The sequence below is a fragment of the Phoca vitulina genome, unplaced genomic scaffold, assembly GCF_004348235.1.
Source record: "Phoca vitulina isolate PV1807 unplaced genomic scaffold, GSC_HSeal_1.0 scaffold15, whole genome shotgun sequence".
NCBI classification, from domain to species: Eukaryota; Metazoa; Chordata; class Mammalia; order Carnivora; family Phocidae; genus Phoca; species Phoca vitulina.
Window position 1 is genome coordinate 5,189,017 of NW_022589718.1, and position 27,980 is coordinate 5,216,996.

The 27,980-nt window shown below is 35.3% G+C and overlaps 1 protein-coding gene and 1 pseudogene across 1 annotated transcript in view; one reads left to right on the plus strand and one right to left on the minus strand.

Moving 5' to 3' along the window:
• LOC116637818 (disintegrin and metalloproteinase domain-containing protein 5-like) overlaps positions 1–27,980 on the minus strand; it is a 168,614-nt gene that overhangs the window by 65,864 nt on the left and 74,770 nt on the right. The window contains exon 14 of the mRNA XM_032413358.1: positions 11,303–11,498. Coding sequence (XP_032269249.1) covers positions 11,303–11,498 — 196 coding nt within the window. The remainder of the gene's footprint in view (positions 1–11,302; positions 11,499–27,980) is intronic.
• LOC116637819 lies at positions 20,999–25,087 on the plus strand (annotated as a pseudogene).

Sequence of the window (27,980 nt, forward strand, 5' to 3'; positions counted from 1 at the left end):
GGAATAAACTTAACTAAGAAAATGAAAGACCTATACTCTGAAAACTATAAAACATTGATGAAAGAAGTTGAAGACAACACAAAATAATGGAAAGATATTCCATGCTCGTGGATTGGAAGAATCAATATTATTAAAATGTTCATACTACCCAAAGCAATCAACAGATTCTATGCAATCCCAATCAAAACACCAACAGCATTTTTCACAGAACTAGAACAAATAATATTCAAATTTTTATGGAACCATGAAAGACCTCAAATAGCCAAAGCAATGTTGAGAAAGAAAAACAAAGCTGGAGGTATCACAATCCCAGATTTCAAGATATTCAGCAAAGCTGTAGTAATCAAAACACATGGTACTGGAACAAAATAAACACATAGCTCAATAGAACTTAATATAAAGACCAGAAATAAACCCACACTTATGTTGTCAATCAATCTATGACAAAGGAGGCAAGAATATACACTGGGGAAAAGACAGTGTCTTCAATAAATAGTGCAGAAAAACTGGACAGCTACATGAAAAAGAATAAAAATGGACCATCTTCTCACACCATACACAAAAATAAATTCAAAATGCATTAAAGACCTAACTATAAGGCACAAATCCATAAAACTCCTACAAGAAAACATAGGCAAAAATTTCTTTGACATTGATCATAGCAACATTTTTCTAGATATGTCTCCCCAGGCAAGGGAAACAAAAGCAAAAATAAACTATTAGGACTACACCAAAATAAAAAGCTTTTGCATAGCAAAGGAAACCATCACCAAAGCAAAAAGGCAACCTACTAAATAGGAGAAGATATTTGCAAATGATATACCCAATAAGGGCTTAATATCCAAATTATGGAAAGAACTTATACAACTCAAGTCCAAAAAACCAAACAATCCAATTAAAAAATGAGCAGAGGACCTAGATAGACATTTTCCAAAGAAGACATGCAGATGGCTAACAGACATCTGAAAAGATATTGATCACTAATCATCCTGAAAATGCAAATAAAAACCAAAATGAGACATCACCTTACGCCTCTCAGAATGACCAGAATCAAAAAGAAAACAAAAAATAAGTGATGGAAAGGATGTAGAGAAAAAGGAACCCTTGTGCACCATTGGTGGGAATGTAAATTGGTATAGTCCCTGTTGAAAACAGTATGGATGTTCCCTGAAAAATTAAAAATAGAAATATCATATGATCCAGTAATTCCACTACTGGGTATTTACCCAAAGAGAACAAACAGCCAAAAAAAAAAAAAAAAATTTGAAAAGTTATATGCACCCCTATATTTACTGCAGCATTATTTACAGTAGCCAAAATATGGAAGCAACCCAAGTGTCCATCAATATATGAACGGCTAAAGAAGATATAGTGTGTGTGTGTGTGTGTGTGTGTGTAATGGAATATTACTGAACCATAAAAAATAATGAGATCTTGAGATTGGTGACAACATTTATGGACCAAAGGGTATTATGCTAAGTGAAATAAGTCAGACAAAGAAACTATCATATGATTTCACTTATATGGGGAATCTAAGAACAAAACATATTAACAAACAAAAAGCAGAAACAGACCCATAAATACAGAGAACAAACGGATGGTAGCCAGTGGGTGTGGGGGGAAGATGGGCAAATGACTGAAGGGTAATGGGATATACAGACTTCCAGTTATGGAATGAATAATCATGGGGATAAAAGTTACAGCATAGGGAATACAGTTAATATTGTAATAGCATTGTATGGTGACAGATGGTAGCTACACTTGTGGTGAGCATAGCAAAATGCATAGAGTTGTTGAATCACGATATTATACACCTGAAACTAATGTAACATTGTGTGTCAACTATACTTCAATAAAAAAAGAGCTATTTAATTTTAAAATCAGGAAGGACACCAATGTTCATCTACTTCACCCTTTTATATGTTTAGTTATGTCTAATTTTAAAATCATAAAAAATTCAAATGTAATAATAGCTGCCCTATCACTATGACTTGGTGATTTAGAGGTGCATTGTGTTGATCATGTTAATCACATGTAATAAAACCTGAGATCTTTTGTTGTCACCACTATTAACTGGCAAAGGAGCTCCCTTCAGCAATTTCACAGAGTTTCATAGTTGGAGGACATGATCAATAAACTTCATTCTCTCTCTTGACACAATCCATACATGTAAAAGATGCTACAAAACAAGTCAAAATAGATTTGTGAGCAGAATCCAACTGTCTTTTGAAAAGACCTACTCTTGAACTAATCAGTAAGTAATTAGCTTCTTTTTGTTTTGTCCCAAATTTGATTTGATTTGATTTGATTTGATTAAATCTAATTTGAACTTCTTGATTCCCACAAATTTTATCCAAGGGCCAGGATTAAAATGGTGCAAAATTTAAGGGGGTACAGGAGCAAAAATTCAATAATCAAATAATATCTTAACTCAATATTTTTAAAAATCAAAATTAATGGCAAGAAAAATTCATGATAAACAAAATACAACATTTTAGATAGGGACAGGTCATTGTCATATAACACTGCTTTACTGCCATTGGAACAGCTCTTTCCAATCAGCCCTTAGTTCCTTTGAGTGGCTTGGGGAGCTAGGTCAGTAACCTGCTCCATCTTCTTCCACACACTGGAGGAAAATTGAAAGCAGCAAAATGCAGGTTATCTCCAAGATTGCTCCTGGGATCTCCCACCACTCTGAAAAACCCAACATCTTCTTTGTGGCCTTTTTCAGCTCAACTTCTGGGACTTAGGATGGCAGTATTTCTGCATTGTTCTCTTGACTATCAAAGCCCAATGCTCTGGCCATCCCACTCCTGACCTAAATTTTCTTTTCTTCCCAAGACTATGTCTGCTCTGGTTCCATTACATAACTCTCCTTTGGCCCTAAAAGATTCAGGCCTTTTGGGCATCAACCTTCCTACTCTTGCCTCTATTTTGCAGGCTTTGAACTGATATCACTGCAAGACCCAAAAGCATGAAAGAAGACAGTGATTGGAAGTTAAGTTTGGGACATTCTGGAACATGACCTTGACTCTGCTATTTCCAGAAGCCAGTGGGTGCACGTTCTTGAACAGACAATGCCAAGAGCTAGTCACATCAGGAACTGCAATGACCTGCTGTGAGAATGCTGTTTGCAGAGATTCTAATAAGGTAGAGGCATCAAGAAAATGCATTTTTCACCTGGTAGGGCCCAGTAAAAGCCAATAACTGGGTTTTTCTTGTTTGTTTGTTTGTTTTGGTTTTTTGTTTGTATCTGTTTTGTTTATGTAGCTGCAAGAATCTCTAGGGCAAAGATATTTATTTTGTGATTTTTATGTAATTGTTTGCCTTAGTTGTTAATTCTTTGTATTTTATAACTGACTGTGCTTCCCACCACATTTTATTCCCATGGCAGGACTGTAATGAAGGTAGGCAGGTATTTATGTTTCTGTTTATGGGTGAGGAGACCCAGTTTCTTGCACTTGGTGACACTTAGTGACATTAAGCCCAATGTTCAAGAGTATGAAAAGCAGCTACTCCTAAATATGTCCACATAGAGGATTGCAGCAATTGAAGTACAGAGTAAATACAATCAAAAGGAAGCATCACTGGGGTGCCTGGGTGGCTCAGTCGGTTGAATAACCGACTATTGATTTTGACTCAGGTCATGATCTCAGGGTTCTGGGATCGAGCCCCATATCAGGCTCTGCATTCAGTGGGGAGTCTGCTTGAGATAGTCTCCTTCCCTCTCCTTCTGCCCCTCCCCCCATTCTCTCTACTCTCTAAAATAAATAAGTAAAATCTTTATTTAAAAAAAAGGAAGCATCAACTTAGTCACCTGTGATTTAATATCTGAGACAGAGAGAGGGAAAAGGTGAGCTACTTCCATAAAATGCTTCCATGTAAAAATACTTCAGGCCCCACACATCAATGGAATTTATCAATAATTCTCTAAACATTAATGTATTGAATTCTCAAATCAAAAAGCATAGAATGGCTTAATGGACAATAAAACCAGACCCAACTACACTGCCTACAAGAGACTCACTTGAGCTTTAAGGTCACACAGAGGCTCAAAGTGAAAGGATAGTAAAATATATTTCATGAAAGGGGTAACCAAAAGAGAGCAGGGGTAGCTATATTTATATCAGGCAAAATAGACTTTAAGCCAAAAAACAGTAACAAGAGACTAAGATAGTGATGTAATTTAAGGAGGTCAATTCATCAAGAAGATATAACAATCAAATATATATGCACCCAACAACAGAGCACCTAAATATATTAAGCAAATACTAACAGCTCTAAAGGGAGAAAAAGACAACAATATAGTAATAGTAGAAGTCAACAACCACTATCTACAATTGATAGATCATCCAGACAGAAAATCAACAAGGAAATGTTGGACTTGAATCATACATTGTTCCAAAGGGAACTAACAGACATATTCAGAATATTCTATTCAACCACAGTAGCATTCACATTATTCTCAAATGCACATGGCACATTATCCAGTACAGAGCACATGTTGGGTCACAAAACAAAGCCTAGAAATTTTAAGAAGACTGTCAGTCTTTTCTGACCACAATGGTTAAAACTAGAAATCAATAACAGAAGTAAAATTAGAAAATTAAAAAAAATATATGTGCAGATTAAACAATATACCCCTGAATAACGAATGGTTCAAAGAACTTATCAAAAGAGAAATTAAGAAAAGTCCTAAATAAAAATAGAAGCATAATGTAGGAAAACTTATGGAATGTTAAAGACCCTAAATAGTCAAAGCAATCCTGAGAAAGAACAAAACTAATGGCAACACACTTCCTAGATTTCAAACTATACTACAAAGCTATAGTGATAAAAACAGTATAGTACTGGCATAAAAATGGAGAGACCAGTGGAACAGAATCAAGAGTCCAGAAATAAACCACACAGATACAGTTCACTAATATTTGACAAGGGTGCCAAGAAACTCAATGTAGAAAAGAAAGTCTCTTCAATAAATGGTGCTGAGAAAGCTGTATAACCACATGCAGAAAAATGAAATTAAACCTCTACCTTATACCTCTCATAGAAATGAACTGAAGATAAACTAAAGACTTAAACATAAGACCTGAAACAATAAAACTCCTAGAAGAAAACACAGGAAAAGCACTCCTTGACATTGGCCTTGGCAGGGATTTCCTGGATATGACACCAAAACCATAAGCAACAAAAGCAAAAATAAATATGTGGAACTACATCAAACTTTTTAAAAAGCTGTTTCACAGCAAAAGAAACAATAAAATGAAAAGACAACCTAAAAGAGGAAAGGAAATATTTGCAAATCATATATCTTTTAAGGCATTAATATCCAAAACATATAAAGAACCCATACAACTCAGTAGAAAAAAAAAAAAAAATCAAATAAATTGATTAGAAAATGGGCAAAGGACCTGAATAGACATTTTGTAAAGAAGACATACAAATGGCCAACAGGTACATGAAACATCACTGATCATCAGGTAACTGCCAATCAAAACCACAGTGAGATATCACCTCACACCTGTTATGTTTGTTATTATAGAAAAGATAAAAATAACAAATGTTGGCAAGGATTCAGAGAAAAAGGAACCCTTGTATACTGTTGGGAATGTAAATTGGTTCAGCTACTACTGAAAACAGTATGGAAATTCTTCAAAATCTTAAAAATAGAACTATCATATGATCCAGCAATTCCACTTCTGGGTATTTATCCAAAGGATTTGAAATCATGATCTCAAAAAGGTATGTTCACTCCTATGTACATTGTAGCCTTATTCACAATAGCCAAAATATGTAAACAACCTGTGTCCATTAAGGAATGAATGTAAAAGAAAATGTGATATATCTATATTATTCAACCATGAAAAGCAGAAATTCCTGCCATTTGAGACAATCTGGATAAACCTTAAAGGCATTACACTAAATGAAATATATCAGAGAAAAATAAATCCTATATGATATCACTTATACGTAGAATCTAAAAAAGCCAAACAGAGAAACAAGGAGCAGTTTGGGGTTTTGCATAGTAGAAATAGGGAAATATTAGTCAAGGGTACAGACTTCCAGTTATAATATTAATACATTCTGGAGATCTAATGTACAACATTTGGTTATAGCTAATAAACACCATATTATATATTTGAAAGTTGCTGAGAAAGTAAGTCTTCAAAATTCTCACCACAAAAAAGAAAGGGTAATTATATGGCAGGATGCAGGTGTTAACCAATGCTATGTGATAATCATTTTGCAATATCTGAATGTATCAAATCAACATGTTGCATGCCTTAAACTTACACAGTATTATATATCAATTATATCCTAATAATATTGGAGGGAAAAGATATTTCAGAGGGAAAAAGACATCAGCAACATGGCAGTGTAGGAAGCCCTGGACTCCCCTTTCCACTCACAAAGTCACTGGTTCAGCTTCAATTCATGGATTAATTTTCTTTGTGATGAACCCTAAATTAAATGAAAGACTCCTTTACTCTGGGAGAATGCAAAACCAGACTCACCAAAGCCAGTAGGGAGATTCAAGACACCCTCTCATCAGCAACCTTACCACAGTGCAGTGTCTTACAAGCAGGAAGAGATCATCTAGCTCGCTGCTTCACCCAGCAGAGAAGGATTTGCTTGGAGGTCCAACATGCGTACATTTTCAAGGGGGCTGCCCAAAGACCTGGAATCTGTATTGCCAGTTCTGGGAGCTCTGATGGGTCTGAACTGTCTGGATGTCCAGGGACTATAGGGGTGGCAGCTTGAGCTAGTAGTCATCAATGGTACTCCCTCTGCTCAACACCAAGTGAGTGGATAAATAATCCCAGTTCTCAGCTTCCCCTTTGGGAAGCAAAGACTTGATCCATTCATCCAGAGCCCGAAGTACCAAACAGAAATCATGAAGCTGACAATACACTAACAACTGAAAAATGCACTAGAGGGGTTCAATAACAGACTAGACCAAGCAAAAGGAATGATCAGTGAACTCAAAAAGAGGTCACTGTAAATTATTAAGAACAGCAAACAAGATAAGAGAATGAGAAAGAGTAACTTAAGGGACTTATAGGGCACCATCAATGAGACTAATATATGCATTATGAGAGTTCCAGAAAAAGAATAGAGAAGGAAAGGATCAGGAAGCATATTCAAAGAAATAATGGTTAAAGAACTTCCCAAGTCAGAAGAAGGAAATGGATATCTAGATCGAGAAAATCCAAAGAACCTCAAATAAGGTGGGCCCAAAGAAATCCATAACAAGACACATTATAATAAAATTGTCAAAATTCAAAGACAAAGAGAGAATTTGACAGAAAAAAAAAAAAAAGTGAGTTCTCACATACCAAGGAAACCCCATAAGGCTATGAGGGAATTTTTCAGCAGAAACCTTATAGTCCAGAAGGCAGTGGGATGATATTCAAAGCACTGAAAGAAAAAGCTGCCAACAAAGAATACTATATCAGGCAAAACTGCCCTTCAAAAATTAAAGGGAGATAAAATCATCCCAGACAAACAAAAGCTAAATGAGTTCATGACCACTAGACCTCCCTTCCACAAAATGCTAAAGATAGTACTGCCAGCATTATGGTGGCATAAGACATCCCTCCTTTTTGTGCCTCCCTTTTAATAAAAAATCCACATATATTTATTATACACCAGGTCTATTTTAGACACTCAAGGAAGAACAGAAGATGGAGAAAGAGAGTTCCCAAGCTTTAAGAAATTAAAGATTTACATATAAACACATAAAACATGATATTAAAAGAGCTAATGGGCTTCAGAGTAAGGAAATACTGCAATGAAGCTTTAAAAAACTTTTAGCTGGGGTGCCTAGGTGGCTCACTAGGCTGTGTCTGACTTCGGCTCAGGTCATGATCTCAGGGTTCTGGGATCGAGCTCCATGTAGGGCTCCCTGCTCAGCAGGGAGTCTGCTTGTCCCTCTCCTTCTGCCCTTCCCTCTGCTCATGCTCTCTCTCCCTCTCTCCCTCAAATAAATAAAATCTTTTTAAAAAAGCTTTTTAGCTGAATTATTTTAAATAATATTAAAGACAGATAGTGTCTACATATCAAAAATTGGGGTTTTTTTGTCTTTCCACAAATTTTATTGTGTTAAAATACAAAATAAAGTTTACCATCTTAACCATTTTTAAGTGTACAGGTTAGTGATATTAAATACATTCATGTTGTGTAGCTGTCACTACCATCCATTCATAACTTTTCATCTTGTAAAATTGAAACTCTATACTTATTAAACAATAACTCTCCATTCCTCCTCCTCCCAAGTCCCTGGCAAATACCATTATACTTTCTACATCTATGATTTTGACTATGTTAGGTACCTCACAGAGTATTTGTGTTTTTGTGACTGGCTATTCCACTTAGCAAAATTGTCCTCAAGATTCATCCATGTGTATAATATTGCAAAATTTCTATCCTTTTTAATGTAGAATAAAATTCCATTGTTTGTTTGTATATACCACATTTTTCTTTTTCCATACATCTATTGATGGACACTTGTGTTGCTTCCAAATTTTAGCTATTCTCAATAATGCTGCTATGAACATGGGTGTACAAATATCTCTTCCAGACACTGCTTTCAATTCTTTTGGTTATAGTCTCAGAAGTAGGAATGCTGGATCATATAGTAATTCTATTTCTAATTTTAGAAGAACAATCATCTATTTTTCACAGCAGCTTGTATCATTTTACATCCCACCAATAGTGCACAAGGGTTCTGATTTCTCTATATACTCACCCATCCTTGTTGGAGTTTTGTGTTGTTGTTGTTGTTGTTGTTTTTGTAGCCATCCTAATGAGTGTGAAACTGTGGTTTTGATTTATATTTCCCTAATGATTAGTAAAGGTGAGCTTCTTTATCTTATTTGGAGAAATGTCTATTCAAGTTCTTTGCCCATTTTTGAATTGGACTATTTGTTTCTTGTTGAATTTTAGGAGTTTTCCATATATTCTGGATATTAATTTCTTATCAGATACATGATTCATAAATATTTTCTCCCAATGAAACTATAAAACAGCCAGAGAGCAATTAATAAGATGGCCCCTTGTTTTGGGCCAGGTAACTCTGTTGTAGGAACTGTTCTGTGTATTGTAGAATGTTTAGCAGCATCCCTGACTTTTACCTTCTAGAAGCCAGTAACAGTCCTGCCCCAGTTGCAAAAACCAAAAATGTCTGCAGGCATTGTGTCTAGTAGGCAAAGGCCATGAATACTGCTGAATGTACTATAATGCACAGAATGTACTACAATACACTATTCCCACCTCTCACAACAAAGAATTATCTGGCCTAAAATATCAATAATGTTGACATTGAGAGACCCTGATGTGATTGTTGGGTTTGTATGCACATTCCTTTAGGTGCTACACGACTTCATTTGGAGACAAATACTCCTAATAATGTATGTGACTTTACAACTAGTGAGACCTCCTACCTTTTAGAGGATAAACATCTCCACAAACTAAATGATGCTAAAACTTTAACATCATTTTATATTATACCTAAATATTAAGTTTCTGCATATGCAAAAGTAACACTGAAGAGCATACCATAGGAGCTAGACTTCTACAAAAACAAAATTTGCTAAGGAATTTAGAAAAGGACACACATTTTACCCCATAAGCATATTTTGGTCAGAAACTAATAATTTAGTGGCACATAATGATTTGTGTTAGGTCTGTGAATAAGACTTTATTGGCTGTTGCCTATAAATCATATATCATTCTTATCTTGGAAAGCTAATGCCTTCAGAATTCTATTAAGCCCAGGGTGCCTGGGTGGCTCAGTCGTTAAGCATCTGCCTTCGGCTCGGGTCAGGATCCCAGGGTCCTGGGATTGAGCTCTGCATCGGGCTCCCTGCTCCTCAGGAAGCCTGCTTCTCCCTCTCCCACTCCCGCTGCTTGTGTTCCCTCTCTCGCTGTGTGTCTCTCTGTCAAATAAATAAATAAAATCTTAAAAAAAAAAAAAAGAATTCTATTAAGCCCTACTCAAGACCTTTCTGGTTAACCAGTGTCCATGGCAGATCACAGATGACCTAGTCAAAGAATTTTAGTTAATTTGGATTGAAACACAGTTATGGTTGAGGAAAATTTTTCAGCTCCAAAACTTTCAATTTCCTTTTGCCCCCAAGCTCTGCCGGAGGCTCACAAAATGTGATTGTTTTTCAAAAATAAATACAAAACCTAATTGATAGTCAGGCCCAGACTTATCATGTCCTAAATGCATTAACACAAGTAATCACTAGGATTGGAGAAATATTTCTTCAAAATCAAGATGCTTTAGATATTATACTTATCTCCAAGAAATTTGTAATACTTTGGGAGAAGACTATTGTACTTAAATATCTGTAGTTCTCACAGAGAGCTTTAAATCACTCAAAATCACTGCTAATACTAAAGAAACAATAAACAAGATAAATAACTTGGGGGATATGTAGTTGATATCCCACTATATGGATCTAAATTTATCTAACTAGAACTGAAATTTAGTTTCCTGATTTTACTAAGGGAAACACTGAATCATAGATCTGAAGTAATTTTCTGTTTCTCCTAATTTTACTGGCCATTTCTTTGTTTGCATCTCAATTACGTTTTAAATACTAATGTCACCATTATCTTGCCAGATAACACAACTATGATTCCTATAGAAAAGCAGAACAAAATTATAATATCACCCAAGCCTCTACCTCATCTCTTCCTTCAATTCCTGTCATTCATATAGATTTACATAATACTTAGGTAGGTACACAATACATATGACCTCGCTAAGGAAGACTTAAAGGGAGGACTGAGAATAAAACATTTTACTCTCTCAAAGAACATGAACTGTGTATGTTCAGGAAATTGTGTATTTCAATGAAGCTAATGACCTACACATTTACAGGAAACTATCAAAGTGAACTAGACAGGTCATAAACTGAAGCACTCACTCATGAGTAAGCCCCTTTGAATAGACCCACACTTGAAATACACACAATTAGTTATTAGTTCTGCTTTGTTCTAGTAAAAACCTTGTTTCATTTGAGCCTAAACTAAACCCCACCACCACCAATTCTATATAATCTTCTGAGAAGCTGCATTTCCACTTGAGGTTTCTTCCTTTGCAAACAAGAATTCCATATAAATTAAGGGTTGTTTTTTTTTTTCAGAATCAAGAAAATTTTATTTCTTTTTACACCAAGGGGCAAGACTTCACTCATTAACAAATTATATTTACATTTTGTCCTATAGAATTGAATAACAAAGCTTAGAATAATCAGAATTTAGGAACTAAGAAGAAAGTTTTGGTCATTACCTCCTCCAATCAAATCTTTACACTGTTTGCTATGTATCCGACATCGTCCTCCATAACAGAAGGCATCACCTGAATCACAACTTTGTCCATCACGTGCATAAGTGTCAGGCACACAGTGTGAGGAAACCCCATCGCAATATTCAGGGAAATCGCATTCGTCCAAAGATTTCCTACACTGTATACCAAGTGGCTTTAGCTAGAAGGGAAAAAGGAATATAAGATTATGCAGCAATGATACTCAACTTTTCTTTCCCTTCAGGCTTTAATTTTTCATTTTTTTTCTAAGTTGCTAAGAGCAAGGAGAAAATTAAATCTTGTTAGCTACTTAAGCATTGCATAGAAATTTAAATAATTAAATTTACTGTGGATAAAAGAGTGGGTAAGAGAAGTGAGAAATTCAAAGATAAATAGACTACCATAATTATAAAAAAAAGACAAAAACTAAACCTAAGCAATTAATATAAAAATCACTTCAAAAAATTACTTTCAACCCATCATGGCTACGCTTGTGTGGACATCCTTTGGTTTCTCCATATGCTGTCCCTTCAAGCAGAAATCAGCAACCATTTACAAAATAATAAATACACATCATAAACATAGATTTGTTAAGGTAATTTAAGGACACACAAGAAAAGGTTTATTTCACATATCCATTCCAAACAACTATAAAAAATAACTTCCCCAATTATACATCTCTGATCTCTTCAGTACTTCCTCTAGCTAATTCCTTCCAGGATTTGCTTTCTGTATACCTGTCTTTGCCAACAAACTTCCAAATATCATCACTGCAAACACTTTCCTCAGCCTAAACCCCAATTCCTCATGGCTATCCTATGCAAACTAAATCAAATTTGTTCTAGCTTTCAAAGGTCCTAGAGGCCCAACTTCTATAACATTCACCACCCCCCAAAATAGGTTTTCTGTATACATTTTTTCCATGTTGTCAACAAGTATTTGCTGTATTTTACAATTCTGACACAAATTCTTCAAGTGATGGGTGGGAAGACAAACATAATACTTGAGTCACCCAAGCTTAAGTAGTTAACATTCAAATCAAAACCAATGATCAAAATTACTTCTAAAGGAAAATACATATAAGTATAATGAAAAAGTATTAATATCAGTTTCTTTAAAATATGCTTCCTTTTATAAATATGTATAAATGGCAATATTACACTCATTCTAATTTCTTCTATTGTTTTGACTATTGTTTGTAGCAGTTTAAGGGTCACAGAAAATATGAAGTGTAAGTACAGAGATTTCCCATATAACCCTTGGCCACACATACAAAGCCTCCTCTCTTATCAACATCTCCACCTGGAGTGGTACATTTGTTACAATTGATGAACTTACATGATACATCATAATAAGTCAAAGTCCATAGTTTACATGAAAGTTCTTTCTCATACATTTCATGGACTTAAACATATGTATAAGGGCATGTTTCTATTGTTATGGTATCATACTGAGTATTTTCACTGCCCTAAAAATCCTTCATGTTCTGCTTATTCATCTCCCCTTCAGTTCCTGGCAACCACTGACCTTTTTACAGTCCTTTTCCAGAATGTCATATATTTGAAATCAGTGTGTAACCTTTTCAGATTGGATTCTTTCACCCAACTTCTTTTTCAATACTTATAAATACCCAGTCCCTCAAATGCTCTTTGAACAAAGTTTTATCATCCTACTTGCTCCTCTATTAAGAGGTGTTCATGTTTCTTTACTTGGTTCCCTAATTCCAAAATGGCCCTAAAGCTTAAAAATGGATGATTCCCTTTTACTGAGTGTTTTCTCCTAAAATCTTTTTGTGTGTGTTTTTTATTTTATTTGTAATTCATTTTTATTCTTGCCAAGACTGTCAGTCTGTACATGTAAGGTGCAATTCATTGTCAGGACTATGTTCCTTTACACAACTAAATAAGGAATGGGTGGGTTAATTTATTGCCTCTGACCACCACACCAGCCTCATCTGAGTACCCGCACAACGAGCTAACCCCAGCATACTCACACCCTGTAGCCAGAACCCCAAATTCCCCAGCAGATGGCACACATGAGCCTCCAACAAATGGGCACAATCCTGCAGACAACACGGATATCAACAGCTGGCTTGACTCTGCTGAACTGCACAACCTTGAAAACTTTAGGGCACTGCCTCAGGGAAAATTTATGAGAGGCTCTCCGTAGCCAGACTGGCTTTCTGGAATTGAGAGAAGGTGTACAGTCCTAATCTCCGCCCCCTCCGCCCCAGGAGGTGTGGAACAACCCCAGAAGAGGAGTGGAACAAGCACACCCATAAAAAAGGTTTGAGAGATACCCAAAACTCTAGCTGGGCTGACTGGTGACTGGCTTCTTTCTCTCTCAAGGCCAGTTAGTAAACATTGGAAGAGATAGCTCTTCTTCAAATGTGAACGCAGAAACATAAAGAATCAAGGCAACATGATGCCAATAAAGGAATAAAATCGAGCTCTTGTGGAAGACAAATGAAAGAAATGGAAATGTACAAAGTGTCTGACAAAAAATTAAAAATAATCACCTTAAGCTCAGACAAGAGAGCACAGATAGACAAATAAACAAAATCAGGAAAATGATAGATGAACAAAATGAGAAGTTTCACAAAGAAATTATTTAAAACAAAAGAACCAAACAGAAATTCTAATCTGAAGAATACAATGACTGAACTGAAAAATTCCATTGAAAAGCTTCAAGGGCACAGCTGATCAAGCAGAAGAAATAGTGAACTCAAGGGCAATTATTTAAAATTATCCAGTTAGAAGAATAAAAAGAAAAAGATTAAAGAAAGCTTATGGTACTTACAGGACACATCAAAAGAAATAACATATGTGTTAGGGGAGTCCCAGAAAAAGCAGTGAGAGAAATGGGCAGAAAGTTTATTTAAAGATATAATGACAATTTGCCAAATCTAGAGAGGAAAATGTACATAAAGCCAAAAGAATTCTTCAAAAGACACATTACAAATAAATTGTCAAAAGTCAGTGACAGAGAATTTTGAAAGTAGTAAGAGAAAAGCAACTCATCACATACAAAAGAAACCATATAGGATTATAAGCAGATTACTCAGCAGAAACCTTGCAGGTCAGGAGAAAATGGGATAATATTTTCAAAGTGCTGAAAAAAAACAACTACTAACCAAGAATACTATATCCAGGCATGCCTGGGCAGCTCAGTCGGTTAGGCGTCCAACTCTTGATTTCAGCTCAGGTCATGACCTCAAGGGTCATGAGATGGAGCCCTGTGTCAGGCTCTGAGGTCAGCGGGGAATCTGCTTGAGATTCTCTCTCTCTCTGTCCCTCTTCTGCTGCCCCTCCCCCACCAAGTGTGCGTGCACATGCTCTCTCTCTCTCTCTCTCTAAAATAAATGAAATAAATCTTCAAAAAAAGAAAAGAATACTATATCCAATAAAGCTATCATTCAGTAATGAAAAAGAGATGAGACTTTCCCAGATAAACAAATCTAAGGAAGTTCATCATCACTATACATGTCTTACAAAAAAATGCTAAAGAGAGTTCTTCAAGTAGAAATGAAAAAATTCTAATTCACAATATGAAAACACAAAAGTATAAAAATCACTGGTAAAAGTAAGTTATAGCTAAATTCAGAATACTCCCACTACTGTAATAGTTGGTGCATAAATCACTTTTAACTCTAGTATAAAAGTTAAAAGATAAAAGTATTAAAAATAACTATAGCTATAATAATTTGTTCATGGATATGCAATATAAAAGGATGTATATATGACATCAATAGCATAAAATGGGAGGGGATTTTTTTGTATGAGATCAAAGTTAGTTGTTATCACTTTAAAATAGACTGTTATAACTATAAAATGTCTTGTGTAAGCCTTGTGGTAATCACATACAGACACACACACACACAAATACCTGTAGTGAATATACAAAATATAAAGAAAATTAATCAAAGCATACCACCACAGAAAAATCATCAAATCACAAAGTAAGACATTAAAAGAGGAAAAACAGGATAAAAACAACAAAACAAACAAAAAACAATTAATATGGCAATAGCAAATCCTCCCTTATCTATAATTACTTTAAAAGTAAATGAATCATAACCAAAAGACACAGAGTAAGCAGATTAATTAAAAACAAGATCAAACTATATGCTACATACAAGAGACCCACTTAAGTCTTTAGGACACACAAACTGAAAGTGAAGAGATAGAAAAAATAGCTCATGCAAATGGCAATCATACAGAGCAGGGAGGGCTACATTTATGTCATACAAAATAGACTTTAAGTCAAAAATGGTCACAAGAGATAGAGAAAGTTATTATATAATGATAAAGAGGTCAACTCATTAAGACGATATAACAATTGCAAATATATATGCACCCAACATCAGAATACCTAAATATACAAATATTTACAGAATTAAAGAGAGTAGGTGACTTCATCACTCTACTTTCAGTATTGGCTAGATCATCCAAAAAGAAAAATCTATACCAGAACAGTGGGCATAGACCTAATGGACCTAACAAACACATACAGAATGTTCCATCCAACAGCAGCAGAATACAAATTCTCCTCAAGCACACAAGGAACGTTCTCCAAGGTAGATCATAGGTTAGACAAAAAAAAAACAAGCCTTAACAAATTTAAGAAGACCGAAATTATATCAAGAATTTTTTCTAATCATAATGATGTTAAACTGGAAATCAATAGTGAAAATTCACAAATATGTGGAAATTAAACAACACACTCCTGAACAATGTATTAAAGTAGAAATCAAAGGGAATCAAAAAAATATCTCAAGACAAATGAAAAATTGAAATCTAACAATTAAAAAATTAAGGAATGCATTAAATGCAATTCTGAAAGGAATATTTATAGTGACAAACACCTACAATAAAAAGAAGGAAGATCTTCTTAACATCTCAAGGAACTAGAAAAAGAACAAACTAAGCTCAAAGTTACCAGAAGAAAAGAAATAAAGTTTAAACAGAAATAAATAAAATAGAGATGAGAAAAACAATAGAAAACATCAGTGAAACTGAGCTGGGTTTTGTAAAGATAAAATTGATAAACCTTTTGCTAAACTAAGAAAAAACAGAGAAGACTCAAAGAAATTATAAATGAAAGAGGTGACATTACAACAGATATCACAGAAATGCAAAAGATCATAAGAGACTACTATATATATATATATATATAAAATCATATAACTTAGAAGGGATAAATTCCTAGAAATGACCTATCAATTGAATCATGAAAAAAAAAAATAGAAAAATCTGAACAAACCAATAATGAATAAAGAGATCAAATTAGTTATCAGTTAAAAACCTCCCAACATAGAAAATCCCAGGATCAGATGGCTTCACAGATGAATGCTACCAAACACTTAAGGAATACTTAATGCTAATCCTTTTCAATCTCTTCCAAAAAACTGAATAGGAAGAAAAACTTCCAAACTCATTTTATGAGGTCAGAATTATCCTAATACCACAGTCAGACCAAAGTACCAGAAGAAAAGAAAACTATATGCTAATGTAATTTTGACCTGATGAACAGGCCTGATGAACATAAATACAATAATTCTCAATAAAATACTAGCAAACCAATTTCAACAGCACATTAAAAGGATCATACATCATGATCAATTAAGATTTATCACTAAATTCAAGGATGTTTGAACATATGCAATCTAATAAATGTGATACATCACATTAACAAAGTGAAGGATTAAAAATAATATGATGTATTATATGTTGGCTAATTGAATTTAAATTTAAAAAAATGATCATCTCACTAGATGCAGAAAAAAAACATTTGACATAATTCAACGTATTTTCATGATTAAAAACTATCAACAACTTAGAAGGAATGTACCTCAACATAATAAGGACCATATGACAAGCCCTTAGCTAAGACAAGGGTGCCCTCTCTCACAACTCTTATTCAACTTAGTACTGGAAGTCCAAGCCAGAACAATTAGGCAAGAAAAAGAAAAGGCATCCAAATTGGAAAAGGAGTAGTCAGGTTGTCTCTGCAGATGATATTATCCTATATATAGGAAACTCTAAAGACTCTACCAAAAAACGATTAAAAATAATAAGTGAATTCAGTAAAGTTGCAAGATACAAAATAAAAATATAAAAATCAGTTGTGTATCTTCATACTAAAAATGTGCTATCTACAAAAGAAATTAAGAAAAAAAAATCCCATTTACAACATCAGCAAAAAGAATAAAATTCTTAGGAATAAATTTAATCAAGGAGTTATAAGACCTGGATACTGAAAAATATAAAACACTGATGAAAAATTCATGAGGACACAAATAAATGGAAAGATATCCTTTGCTGATTTTGCTTTGTATTTTTTTGCTGCAATAAAGCATAGTGATGAGTATGCTATATGCTGAATGCTGTGAGTCCTCCTACTGAGTCATTAAACCTGGGGATAGGGGGTGCCTGGGTGGCTCAGATGGTTAAGCATCTATCTGCCTTCAGTTCAAGTCATGATCGAGTCCTAGGATCAGTTCCCTGCTCAGTGGGGAGTCAGCTTCTTCCTCTGCCTCTCCCCCCAGCTCATGCTCTCTCTCTCTCAAATGAATAAATAAAATCTTATAAACAAACAAACAAACAAACAAACAAACCTGGGGATAGTACTGGGGACCTCTGACAAAGAGGAGAATTGCTGCCTTAACAATACGGTTTTCCAGTCCCTTCACTTGGAACATTTTACCATTTATTTAGATGTTCTTTTTTCTCAGCAGTGTTTTGTTAAGTGTATATGTTTTACATTTCTTTTATTAAATGTGTTCCAAAGTACTTTTCGATGACATTATGAATGAAATTGTTTTCCTAATTTCATTTTCAGATTGTTCACTTCTATTATATAGAAATACAGTTCATATTTGTGTCCTGTGACTAACTCATTTATTTCAAAGGTATTTTTGGTATCCTGTGACTTTCATTAACTCATTTATTTAAAAGGTATTTTTAGTAGATTCTTTAGGATTATTTACATACAGGATCATGTCATCTGCAAATAAGGAGAGTTAGTTGTACTTTCTTCCCTTCCAAATTTGATGCCTTTACTTCTTCTTCTTACTTAATTGTACTTTTTAGAATCTCTAGTACAATGTTTAATAGAAGTGATGAGAACGTACCTCCTTGCTTTGTTTCTGATTTTAGGGGGAAAGGACTCAGACTTTCATCATTAGTATGTTAGCTCTAGATTTTTTATAGATGCTCTCTATCAGGTTGTGATCCTTCCTATTTCTAATTTGTTAGTAATTTTATAATGAGTGGGTCCTTTTTCTGCATCTTTTGAGATTATCATGTGTTTTCCTTCATTTGATTAATATGGTGTGTTATATTAATTAAACCAACCTTATATTACTGAGATAAATCCCTCTTGGTCATGGTAGATTATCCTTTTCACATGTTTCTGGATTCTGCATGTAACTTTTTTAGAATTTTTGTATCCATATTAATAAGGTATAGTTTTTCTCTAGTTTTCTTGTGATGTCTTTGGTATTCAGGTGATACTATCCTCATAGAATGAGTTTAAAGGGTTTTTTTTCTCATATTTTCTGAAAGAGATTGTGGAATATTGGTGTTTCTTTTTTAAATGTTTGATAGAATTCAACAATAAAGCCATCTAGACCTGAGCTTTTCTTTGTGGAAAGATTTTAAGTTACTAATTCAATTTCTTTACTTGTCCATTCAGATTTTCTATTTTTTCTTAAGTCAGTTTTGGTAATTTGTGTCTTCCTATTTTATCTAAGTTGTCTAATTTGCTGGATATGGTAGTTTAGTAGATTTCCTTATATTCTTTTAAATTATGTAAGGTCAGTATTGATTCTCCCCTTTCATTTCTGTAAAACCTCTCTTTCTTAGTCTAGGTAAAGTTTATCCATTTTTATTGATTTTTTTAAAGAACAAATTTTGGTTCCTCTGATTTCCTCTCAACCTTTATTTTCTTCCTTATATTTGCCTTGGATTTAATTTGTTCTTCTGTTTATAGACTTTTAAGGTACAAGCCTAGATTATTGATTTATTTCTTATTTTCTAATATAGGTTATCTACAAGTAAAAATTTCCCTCTAAACATTGCTTTGCCTTTATGCCATGTTTTGTTTTTTAGTTTTCACTCAGTTCAAAGTATTTCTAAACTTCTTGTGATTTCTTCTTTGATACATTGATTATTGATAAATGTGTTATTTAATTTCTAATATTTGTAGATTTATTAAATTTCCTTCATTTGTTGATTTTTAATTTTATTTTATTGATATCGGAGAATATACTTTATATGATTTCAGTCTTTTAAAATATACTAAGACTAATTTTGTACCCTAGCATATGGTCCATCCTCAAAGATATTCCATGCATGCTTATAAATACTGTATATTCTGCTGTTGCTGGGTGGAATGTTCATTAATGTCAATTTGGTTAAGTTGTTTGACAGTGTGGTAGAAGTATTCTATATCAATGATGATTTTTAGTCTGGTTGTGGGAAACCGTGAGCCAGAAGACCCAGCAAAGCTACACTCAGATTCCTGACCCACAGAAACTGTGAGGGGAAATGTGAATTTTAATTTGGGGGGTAATATATTATGCAATAATAGTAATATATAACATTGCCTTATAGAATCTGACTCTTGCCTGCCACCCTGTCTGTCATAGTATGGGTTCTCCAAAAACCGGAGCTTGAAGCAAAACTTATATCCTAATGCTTCATTAAGGTTTGGGAGCTTGGGGAGATCAAAGCAAAACAAATACAAGATGGTTGGTGCATTAATAAGCTGGCCAAAGTTTTACCAAAGATATGTAGTTGCTGTCTCCAGAAAGAGCATATGAAACATTGCATTTCAAACAATCTGTCGTTTGGATTGAGCAGAAAACCATGGCCAAGCATATCTGGGTAGTCACATAGACTCAGTCCAGGAGACCATGTACTATAGCAAATCAGGTGGTAAACTAACCGTATTGTATGTGAATTCTTCATTTTCACAAAGGTATTTACCAGAGGTTTTTTTAATTGTCGTTAAAACAGAAGCCAGTTTGTAAAATGTCTGATTTGTCAACCATGTTCTAGAAAAATGTATAATAATTACCTTACCTACTATGGTTTGAATTGGCATTTTTAACAAAGAAGCCATATTTTGGAAATGAATGTTCATTAGGCACTTTTGTCTTTTAATCAGTAGCAATGAGCAGAAAAGCATGGATGAACAATTCTGAAAAGTCACAAAAACTAGGTCCAATACACTATTTCTTTCTCTATCAGTCATTAAATTGTAAGAACATAAGGAGCCATTTTTCTTTCTTTATTCATTTCCCATTCTCAGAATCTTTTTATTACTTGTCTTTTGTTTGAATCATCTATACCAATACTTCTACTTGTCACTGAGGTATTAGATCAAATGTCATCCCTTAGAGAGCTATTCCTTGTTTACCCTGACTAAAATACACCCTCACTCAGTCTTTATTCTTTTGCCCTATTTTATTTTTATTTTTTTTAAGACTTTATTTATTTGACAGAAAGAGAGAGAGAGAACAGCAGGGGGAGCAGTAGAGGGAGAGGGACAAGCAGAAGCAGGCTCTCCACTGAACAGGGAGCCCGACGCTGGGCTTGATCCCAGGACTCTGAGATCATGACCTGAGCTGAAGGCAGACTCAACCACCTGAGGCACCCAGGCACCCCAGCCCTATTTTATTTTTAAATCACATATCACTATCTGAAATTATCTTTTAAATATTTGTTTGTTTAAAGATTAATCCTCTGTAATACCCCTCAGGATGGGATAAAATATTTTCTGAATTAGTGAGTGGATAAACAATTTCAAGCTGCAAATAAACTGTAAATGAGTATCTGTTTCTAATGTCAACCTTTTATTTCATCCAAATTTCACTGAGTTTTTATTTGTATATTTTGGTTGTTGTTTTCTCCACACATTGTTGCTGTACATTAGTTTTAAGGATATGAGTAAAGTAGAGTGATGTCTACCTGCCACATTAAACTGAATTACATCAATTTTCTTTGATATTAAGAAAACTTAAAGATAGGACTGTGTTTTCAGTCCTATCTTTCTTTTTCTCTATTTTTCCTTCTGCTCTAATCCTTACATTTGACTCTATCTTCTTAATATTTGTCTTCCAACTCTATGACTAGTTTAAGGGACAGAAATTTGGGTATCCACTAAGATTAGCATTGATTTCATGCTTAAATTGCAAATTTAGTTTATCTGTAATCATTGCTTATTTCATACACCATTAACTTTATTATGTTCAGTTCCCTTCTTATGACATTGTCTTAATTCAAAGAGGTCAACCCTTGTAATTTTTTGAGAATGACAGTTTCCTGAAATTGCTTCTGGATCCTACAACTTAATTTTAAAAGCACATCCAAAGAACGATGTCACAAGATGGCAAAATAAGAATCCCCTACTCATATTTTCCCTCAGCAACAATACTTAACAGCAGTCCACAGACAAAAGTGCCTTCAGCAAAGCTCTGGGATCGAAGTAGGAGACACTGAAACCCAGGTGAACTCTAGGACTGAGGAAAGCTAAATTGAAAAGGCAGGCCCTCACCCAGGCAGCTACTTCCTGACCCAACTAAAGACCCAGAAATAGCTCCATACCCAAGGACTTGTCTCAGCCCCATGTGGCAATGATCCTACTATAAGCATCACATGCCAAGGAACCCAGGAGGAGTCGCATCTACCCATGCATGAGTAAGAGGCACAAGGACCTTAGTTCCAGATGTAGACCCTGAAATGGCCCATGAATCAGCTGTGGTCCAGGAGTACCAGGAGGTAAGCACAACAAACTTAGACTATTTTGAAAGGGTCATGTGACTGAGCTCCAGCCCCTACCAGCAGCAGCCTGAAAACCATCCTGCTGGTACGGGTTTTTGAGAGGAGACACTCCCATCTTCACCAAAGATTCAGAATGGGCCCCATAATCAGCTCCAGCCTCCCTCCCAGTCCCAGTCCCCAAGCAGTCCTTCCAGTCCTGGGACTTTGCAGGAAACTCTCTCACTTATGGTTGGGAGTCCAAAAAGGGCCCAATATTATGTGCTAGCCCCCTCCCAGCCTCAATCCCCTAAGAGTCCTGCCAACAAAAGGACCTGTTGGGAGACACTCCTGTCTGTACTCCCAGAGATCCTGAAAAACTCCTATACTTGGCTCCAGTCAAGAGCTGTCCAGCCCACTCAGGGATCTGGCAGGAGACATGCCCATCTGTGCCCCCAGAGCCAGGTCCTCAGATCTCAATCTTGGTTGTGGACCCTGAAACAGCAGAGGAACACAGTTCTAGCCATTCAAAGCCATGGTCAGAGCCATCCCTGACCACAAAGAGACTGACCCAGTGATCTGGCAAGAGCCCTCCTAGGAACTTAGTGGGAGTCACACCCATCCACACAATGGGTAACAGGATGCTGTCAAAACATCCAGTTGTGGGCCCTGAAGCAGATCTTTGTCCTACTGTCACCCTACAGAACGAGGTACTTGAGGCAATCCCATATAGGAACCAAACAGGATCCATACCCACCCAAGCTCCGGGTACAAGCCCAACAACCACAGATCCCACTACAGACTCAGCAAAAGCCTTGTAAACTGGCTCTAACCCAGCAACTGCCAATTCTGGAGGTAATCCCATCAGCCTAGGAATTGATAGATCTTAATCTGCAGAAACCACTCTGTAGAGACTAGAAGAGGTGTTTGCTCTTTTAAATGCCCAGATACCAATCAAAGGCTACATGGATCACAAAGAATCGGGCAACTATGACACCATGAAAGCAAACAAATAAAGCTAGAGTAACCAGTCACAAAAAATGGAGATCTATGAATTGCCTCACAAAAATTCAAAATAATCATCTTAAAGAAACTCAGTGAAATGCAAGAGAACATATATAGACAACTGAACAAAATCAGGAAAACATGTAAAAACAAAATGAAGTAATAAAGAAAGAAAAACCATCAAAAAGAACCAAAGAGAAATCCTAAAGTTGAATAAAACAATAACAGAAATGAGAAATTCAATAAAGGGCTTCAACATCGGAATCAATCATTCAAAATAAATACTAAGTGAACTGGAATACTGTTGATTTGAAATTAGCTAGTTACATGAACAAAAAGAAAAAAGAGTGAAGAAAGCCTACATGAATTATGGGACATCGTTAAGCAAATTAAATTCATATTATGAGATCCCTGAAGGAGAAAACAAGAGAGAAAGGAGTAGAAAGATTATTTAAAGAATAATAGATAAAAAATTTCCCAAATTTTGGAAGAAGTATAGACAAACAGGAACAGAAAGCTAAAATGACTTCAAGCAAGAACAACCTAAGATTCACCAGGACAAATTATAATCAAAATATTAAAAGTCAAAGGAAAACTTTTGAAACAAAAATTGAAGATAAAAATTACTCATTACATATAAGGGAATCCACATACGGTTATCAGCAGATTTCTGTGCAAAAAATTTTGTAAGCCAGGAGAGAGTGAGATGATAAATTTAAAATGCTGAAAGAAAAAAAAAAAATGTTGGATAAGAAAACTATTCATCGCAAAACGGTCCTTCAGAAAATAAGGAGATTTAAAGACATTCCCAGATAAATAAAAGCTAAGTGAGTTCAACATCTCTAGATCTGTCTTATAAGAAATACTACAGGGAAGATACGTTGGTTAGATTACATCTTTCTGCCCGTGGACGCCGCCGAGTAGGCATCGTTAAAGTCTCCCCTCCCACCACTGTCATGTCTAAGTCAGAGTGTCCCAAAGAGCCTGAACAGCTGCGGAAGCTTTTCATCGGAGGTTTGAGCTTTGAAACAACCGATGAGAGTCTGAGGAGCCATTTTGAGCAATGGGGAACACTTACAGACTGTGTGGTAATGAGAGATCCAAACACCAAGCGCTCCAGAGGCTTTGGGTTTGTTACGTATGCCACTGTGGAGGAGGTGGATGCAGCCATGAATGCAAGGCCACACAAGGTGGATGGAAGAGTTGTGGAACCAAAGAGGGCTGTCTCAAGAGAAGATTCTCAAAGACCTGGTGCCCACTTAACTGTGAAAAAGATTTTTGTTGGTGGCATTAAAGAAGACACTGAAGAACATCATCTAAGAGATTATTTTGAAAAGTATGGGAAAATTGAAGTGATCGAGACCATGACTGACTGAGGTAGTGGCAAAAAGAGAGGTTTTGCTTTTGAACATTTGATGACCATGACTCTGTAGACAAGATTGTCATTCAAAAATACCATACTGTGAATGGCCACAACTGTGAAGTAAGGAAAGCCCTCTCTAAGCAAGAGATGGCTAGTGCTTCAGCTAGCCAAAGAGGTCGAAGTGGTTCTGGAAACTTTGGTGGTGGTCGTGGAGGTGGTTTTGGTGGGAATGACAATTTTGGTCGTGGAGGGAACTTCAGTGGTCAAGGTGGCTTTGGTGGCAGTCGAGGTGGTAGTGGATATGGTGGCAGTGGGGATGGCTATAACGGATTTGGTAATGATGGAAGCAACTTTGGTGGTGGCAGAAGCTATAATGATTTTGGCAATTACAACAATTAATCCTCAAATTTTGGACCCATGAAAGGAGGAAATTTTGGAGGCAGAAGCTCTGGCCCCTATGGTGGTGGAGGCCAATACTTTGCCAAACCACAAAACCAAGGTGGCTATGGTGGTTCCAGCAGCAGCAGGAGCTACAGCAGTGGCAGGAGGTTTTAATTATTGCCAGGAAACAAAGCTTAGCAGGAGAGGAGAGCCAGAGAAGTGACAGGAAAGCTACAGGTTACAACAGATTTGTGAACTCGGCCAAGCACAGTGGTGGCAGGGCCTAGCTGCTACAAAGAAGACATGTTTTAGACAATACTCATGTGTATGGGCAAAAAACTCGAGGACTGTATTTGTGACTAATTGTATAATAGGTTATTTTAGTTTCTGTTCTGTGGAAAGTGTAAAGCATTCCAACAAAGGATTTTAATGTAGATTTTTTTTTTGCACCCATGCTGTTGATTGCTAAATGTAATAGTCTGATCATGATGCTGAATAAATGTGTCTTTTTTAAAATGTGCTGTGTAAAGTTAGTCTACTCTGAAGCCATCTTGGTATACTACCCCAACAGTGTGAAGTTAGAATTCCTTCAGGGTGATACCAGGTTCCATTCGAAATTGATTTGCAACCTGCTTGGGCACAGAAGCCATTGTCTCCACAAACCTTGGTGTAGTTGAACTGACAGTTAATGTGTTGTGACCTGGAGTTCACCATTAAAAGGGTCACTCAAGCAAAGTCCTGGAGTTTATTTGGTTATTAATATGATTGTTGGCACATCCTATGCAATATATCTAAATTGTATTATGGTATCAGATAAAATTATAGATGGGATTAAAGCTTGTGTATCATCCAAAAAAAAAAAAAAATACTACAGGGAGTTCATCAAATTCAATGAAAGGACACTAACTCATGAAAATATTTAAAGTACAAAACTCACTGGTAAATGTAAATATATACTCAAATTCAGAATACCCTAATACTGTAATGGTGGCAAAATACTTTTATCTCTAGTACAAAAGTTAACAGAAAATAGTCTTATAAAGTAAAAATTGTTACAATGATTTGTTAAAGGATGCACAACATAAAAAGATGCAAAGTGTGATATTAATAGAACAAAATGTGGGGGAATTAAATAAGAATTAAAAATGTAGAGCTTTAGTATGTGATTGAAGATAAGTTATTATCAGCTTAAAATAGACTATTATGTGATGGGGATTAAGGACTGCACTTGTGATGAGCACCAGGTGTTGTATGGAAGCATTGAATCACTATGTTGTATGCCTGAAACTAACATTACACTTTATGTTAACTAACTGGGAATTTAATTAAAAACTTAAAAAAAATAAAAATACCTTACAATCCAACAATTGCACTATACTGGGTATTTACCCCAAGAATATAAAAACACTAATTCAAAGGGATACATGCACCCCTATGTTTATAGCAGCATTATTTACAATAGCCAAGATATGGAAGCAGCCTAAGTGTCCATTGATTGATGAATGGATAAAGAAGATGTGGCATATATATATATGCAATAGAATATTATTCAGCCATAAAAAAAAAAATGAAATCTTGTCATTGCAATGACAAGGATGGAGCTAGAGTATAATGCTAAGCAAAATAAGTCAGATAGAGAAAGACAAATACCATATGATTTCACTCATATGTGGACTTTAAGAAATAAAACAAGCAAAGGTAAAAAAAAAATGAAAGAAAGAAGGGAGAGAATCAAATCAAGAAATAGACTTTTAATTATGAAGAACAAACTGATGGTTACCAGAGGGGAGTTGGGTGGGGCGATGGGTTAAATATGTGATGGAAATTAAGGAGTGCACTTACTGTGATGACCACAGGCTGATGTATGGAACTATCAGAATACTGAATTATTACATTGTATACCTAAAACTAATATAACACTGTATGTTAACTAACTGGAATTAAAATAAAAACTTAAAAAATAGACTATTATATCTATAAAATGTTTTATGTAAGCCTTATCACAATCACAAAGAAGAAACCTACAGTAGACACACAAAAGGTAAAGAGAAACAAATTAAAGCACATCACTACAAAAAATAAATCACAAAGGAAGACAGCAAGAGAGGATTAAAGGGAAAAAAGAACTAAAACAAACAAACAAACAAAACCAGAAAATGATTAACAAAATGGCAATAGAAAGTTCTTAACTATCAATAATTACTTTAAATGTAAATGGATTTTCTCTAACCAAAAGACAACAGAGTGGAAAATGGATAAAAAGCAAAATCTAACAATAAGCTGGCTACAAGAAACTCAATTTACCTTTAAGGACATTCATAGGCTGAAAATAAAGGGAAGTAAAAAATATATTCCATGCAAATGGTAACCAAAAGACATCAGGGTTTGCTATACTTAAATCAGATAAAATAGACTTCCAATCAAATCTCACACACACACACACACACACACACACACGAAGAAAGTGAAGAGAATATAACACTTGTAACTATATATGCACCAAATATTGGAGTGCCTAAAATTTTAACTAAATATTGACAGACTGAAGGGATAAATAGACAGCAATTCAGTAATAGTAGAGGACTTCAATACCCTACCATTAACATTGGATAGATCAATCAGAAAGGAAATTAGGAAGAAAATAGCAGGCCTGAATAAAACTATAGACCAAATTGGGGCGCCTGGGTGGCTCAGTTGGTTAAGCGACTGCCTTCGGCTCGGGTCATGATCCTGGAGTCCCTGGATCGAGTCCCACATCGGGCTCCCTGCTCAGCGGGGAGCCTGCTTCTCCCTCTGACCCTCTCCCCTCTCATGTGCTCTCTCTCTCTCATTCTCTCTGTCTCAAATAAATAAATAAAATCTTTAAATAAAAAAAAAAAAAAAAAAAAAAAAAAAAAACTATAGACCAAATGGACCTTAAAGACATATATAGAACATTCTGTCCAACAGAACAAAATACACATTCTTCTCAAGCACACATGGAACATTCTCCACGATAAAACATATGTTGGTCCACAAAGCAAGTCTTATGAAATTTAAAGGAATTGAAATAATATCTCATATCTTTTCCACACACAATGGTACGAAACCTCAGGAAAAAAACTGAAAAATTCACAAAATATGCAATTTAACACCATACTCCTGAAAAACC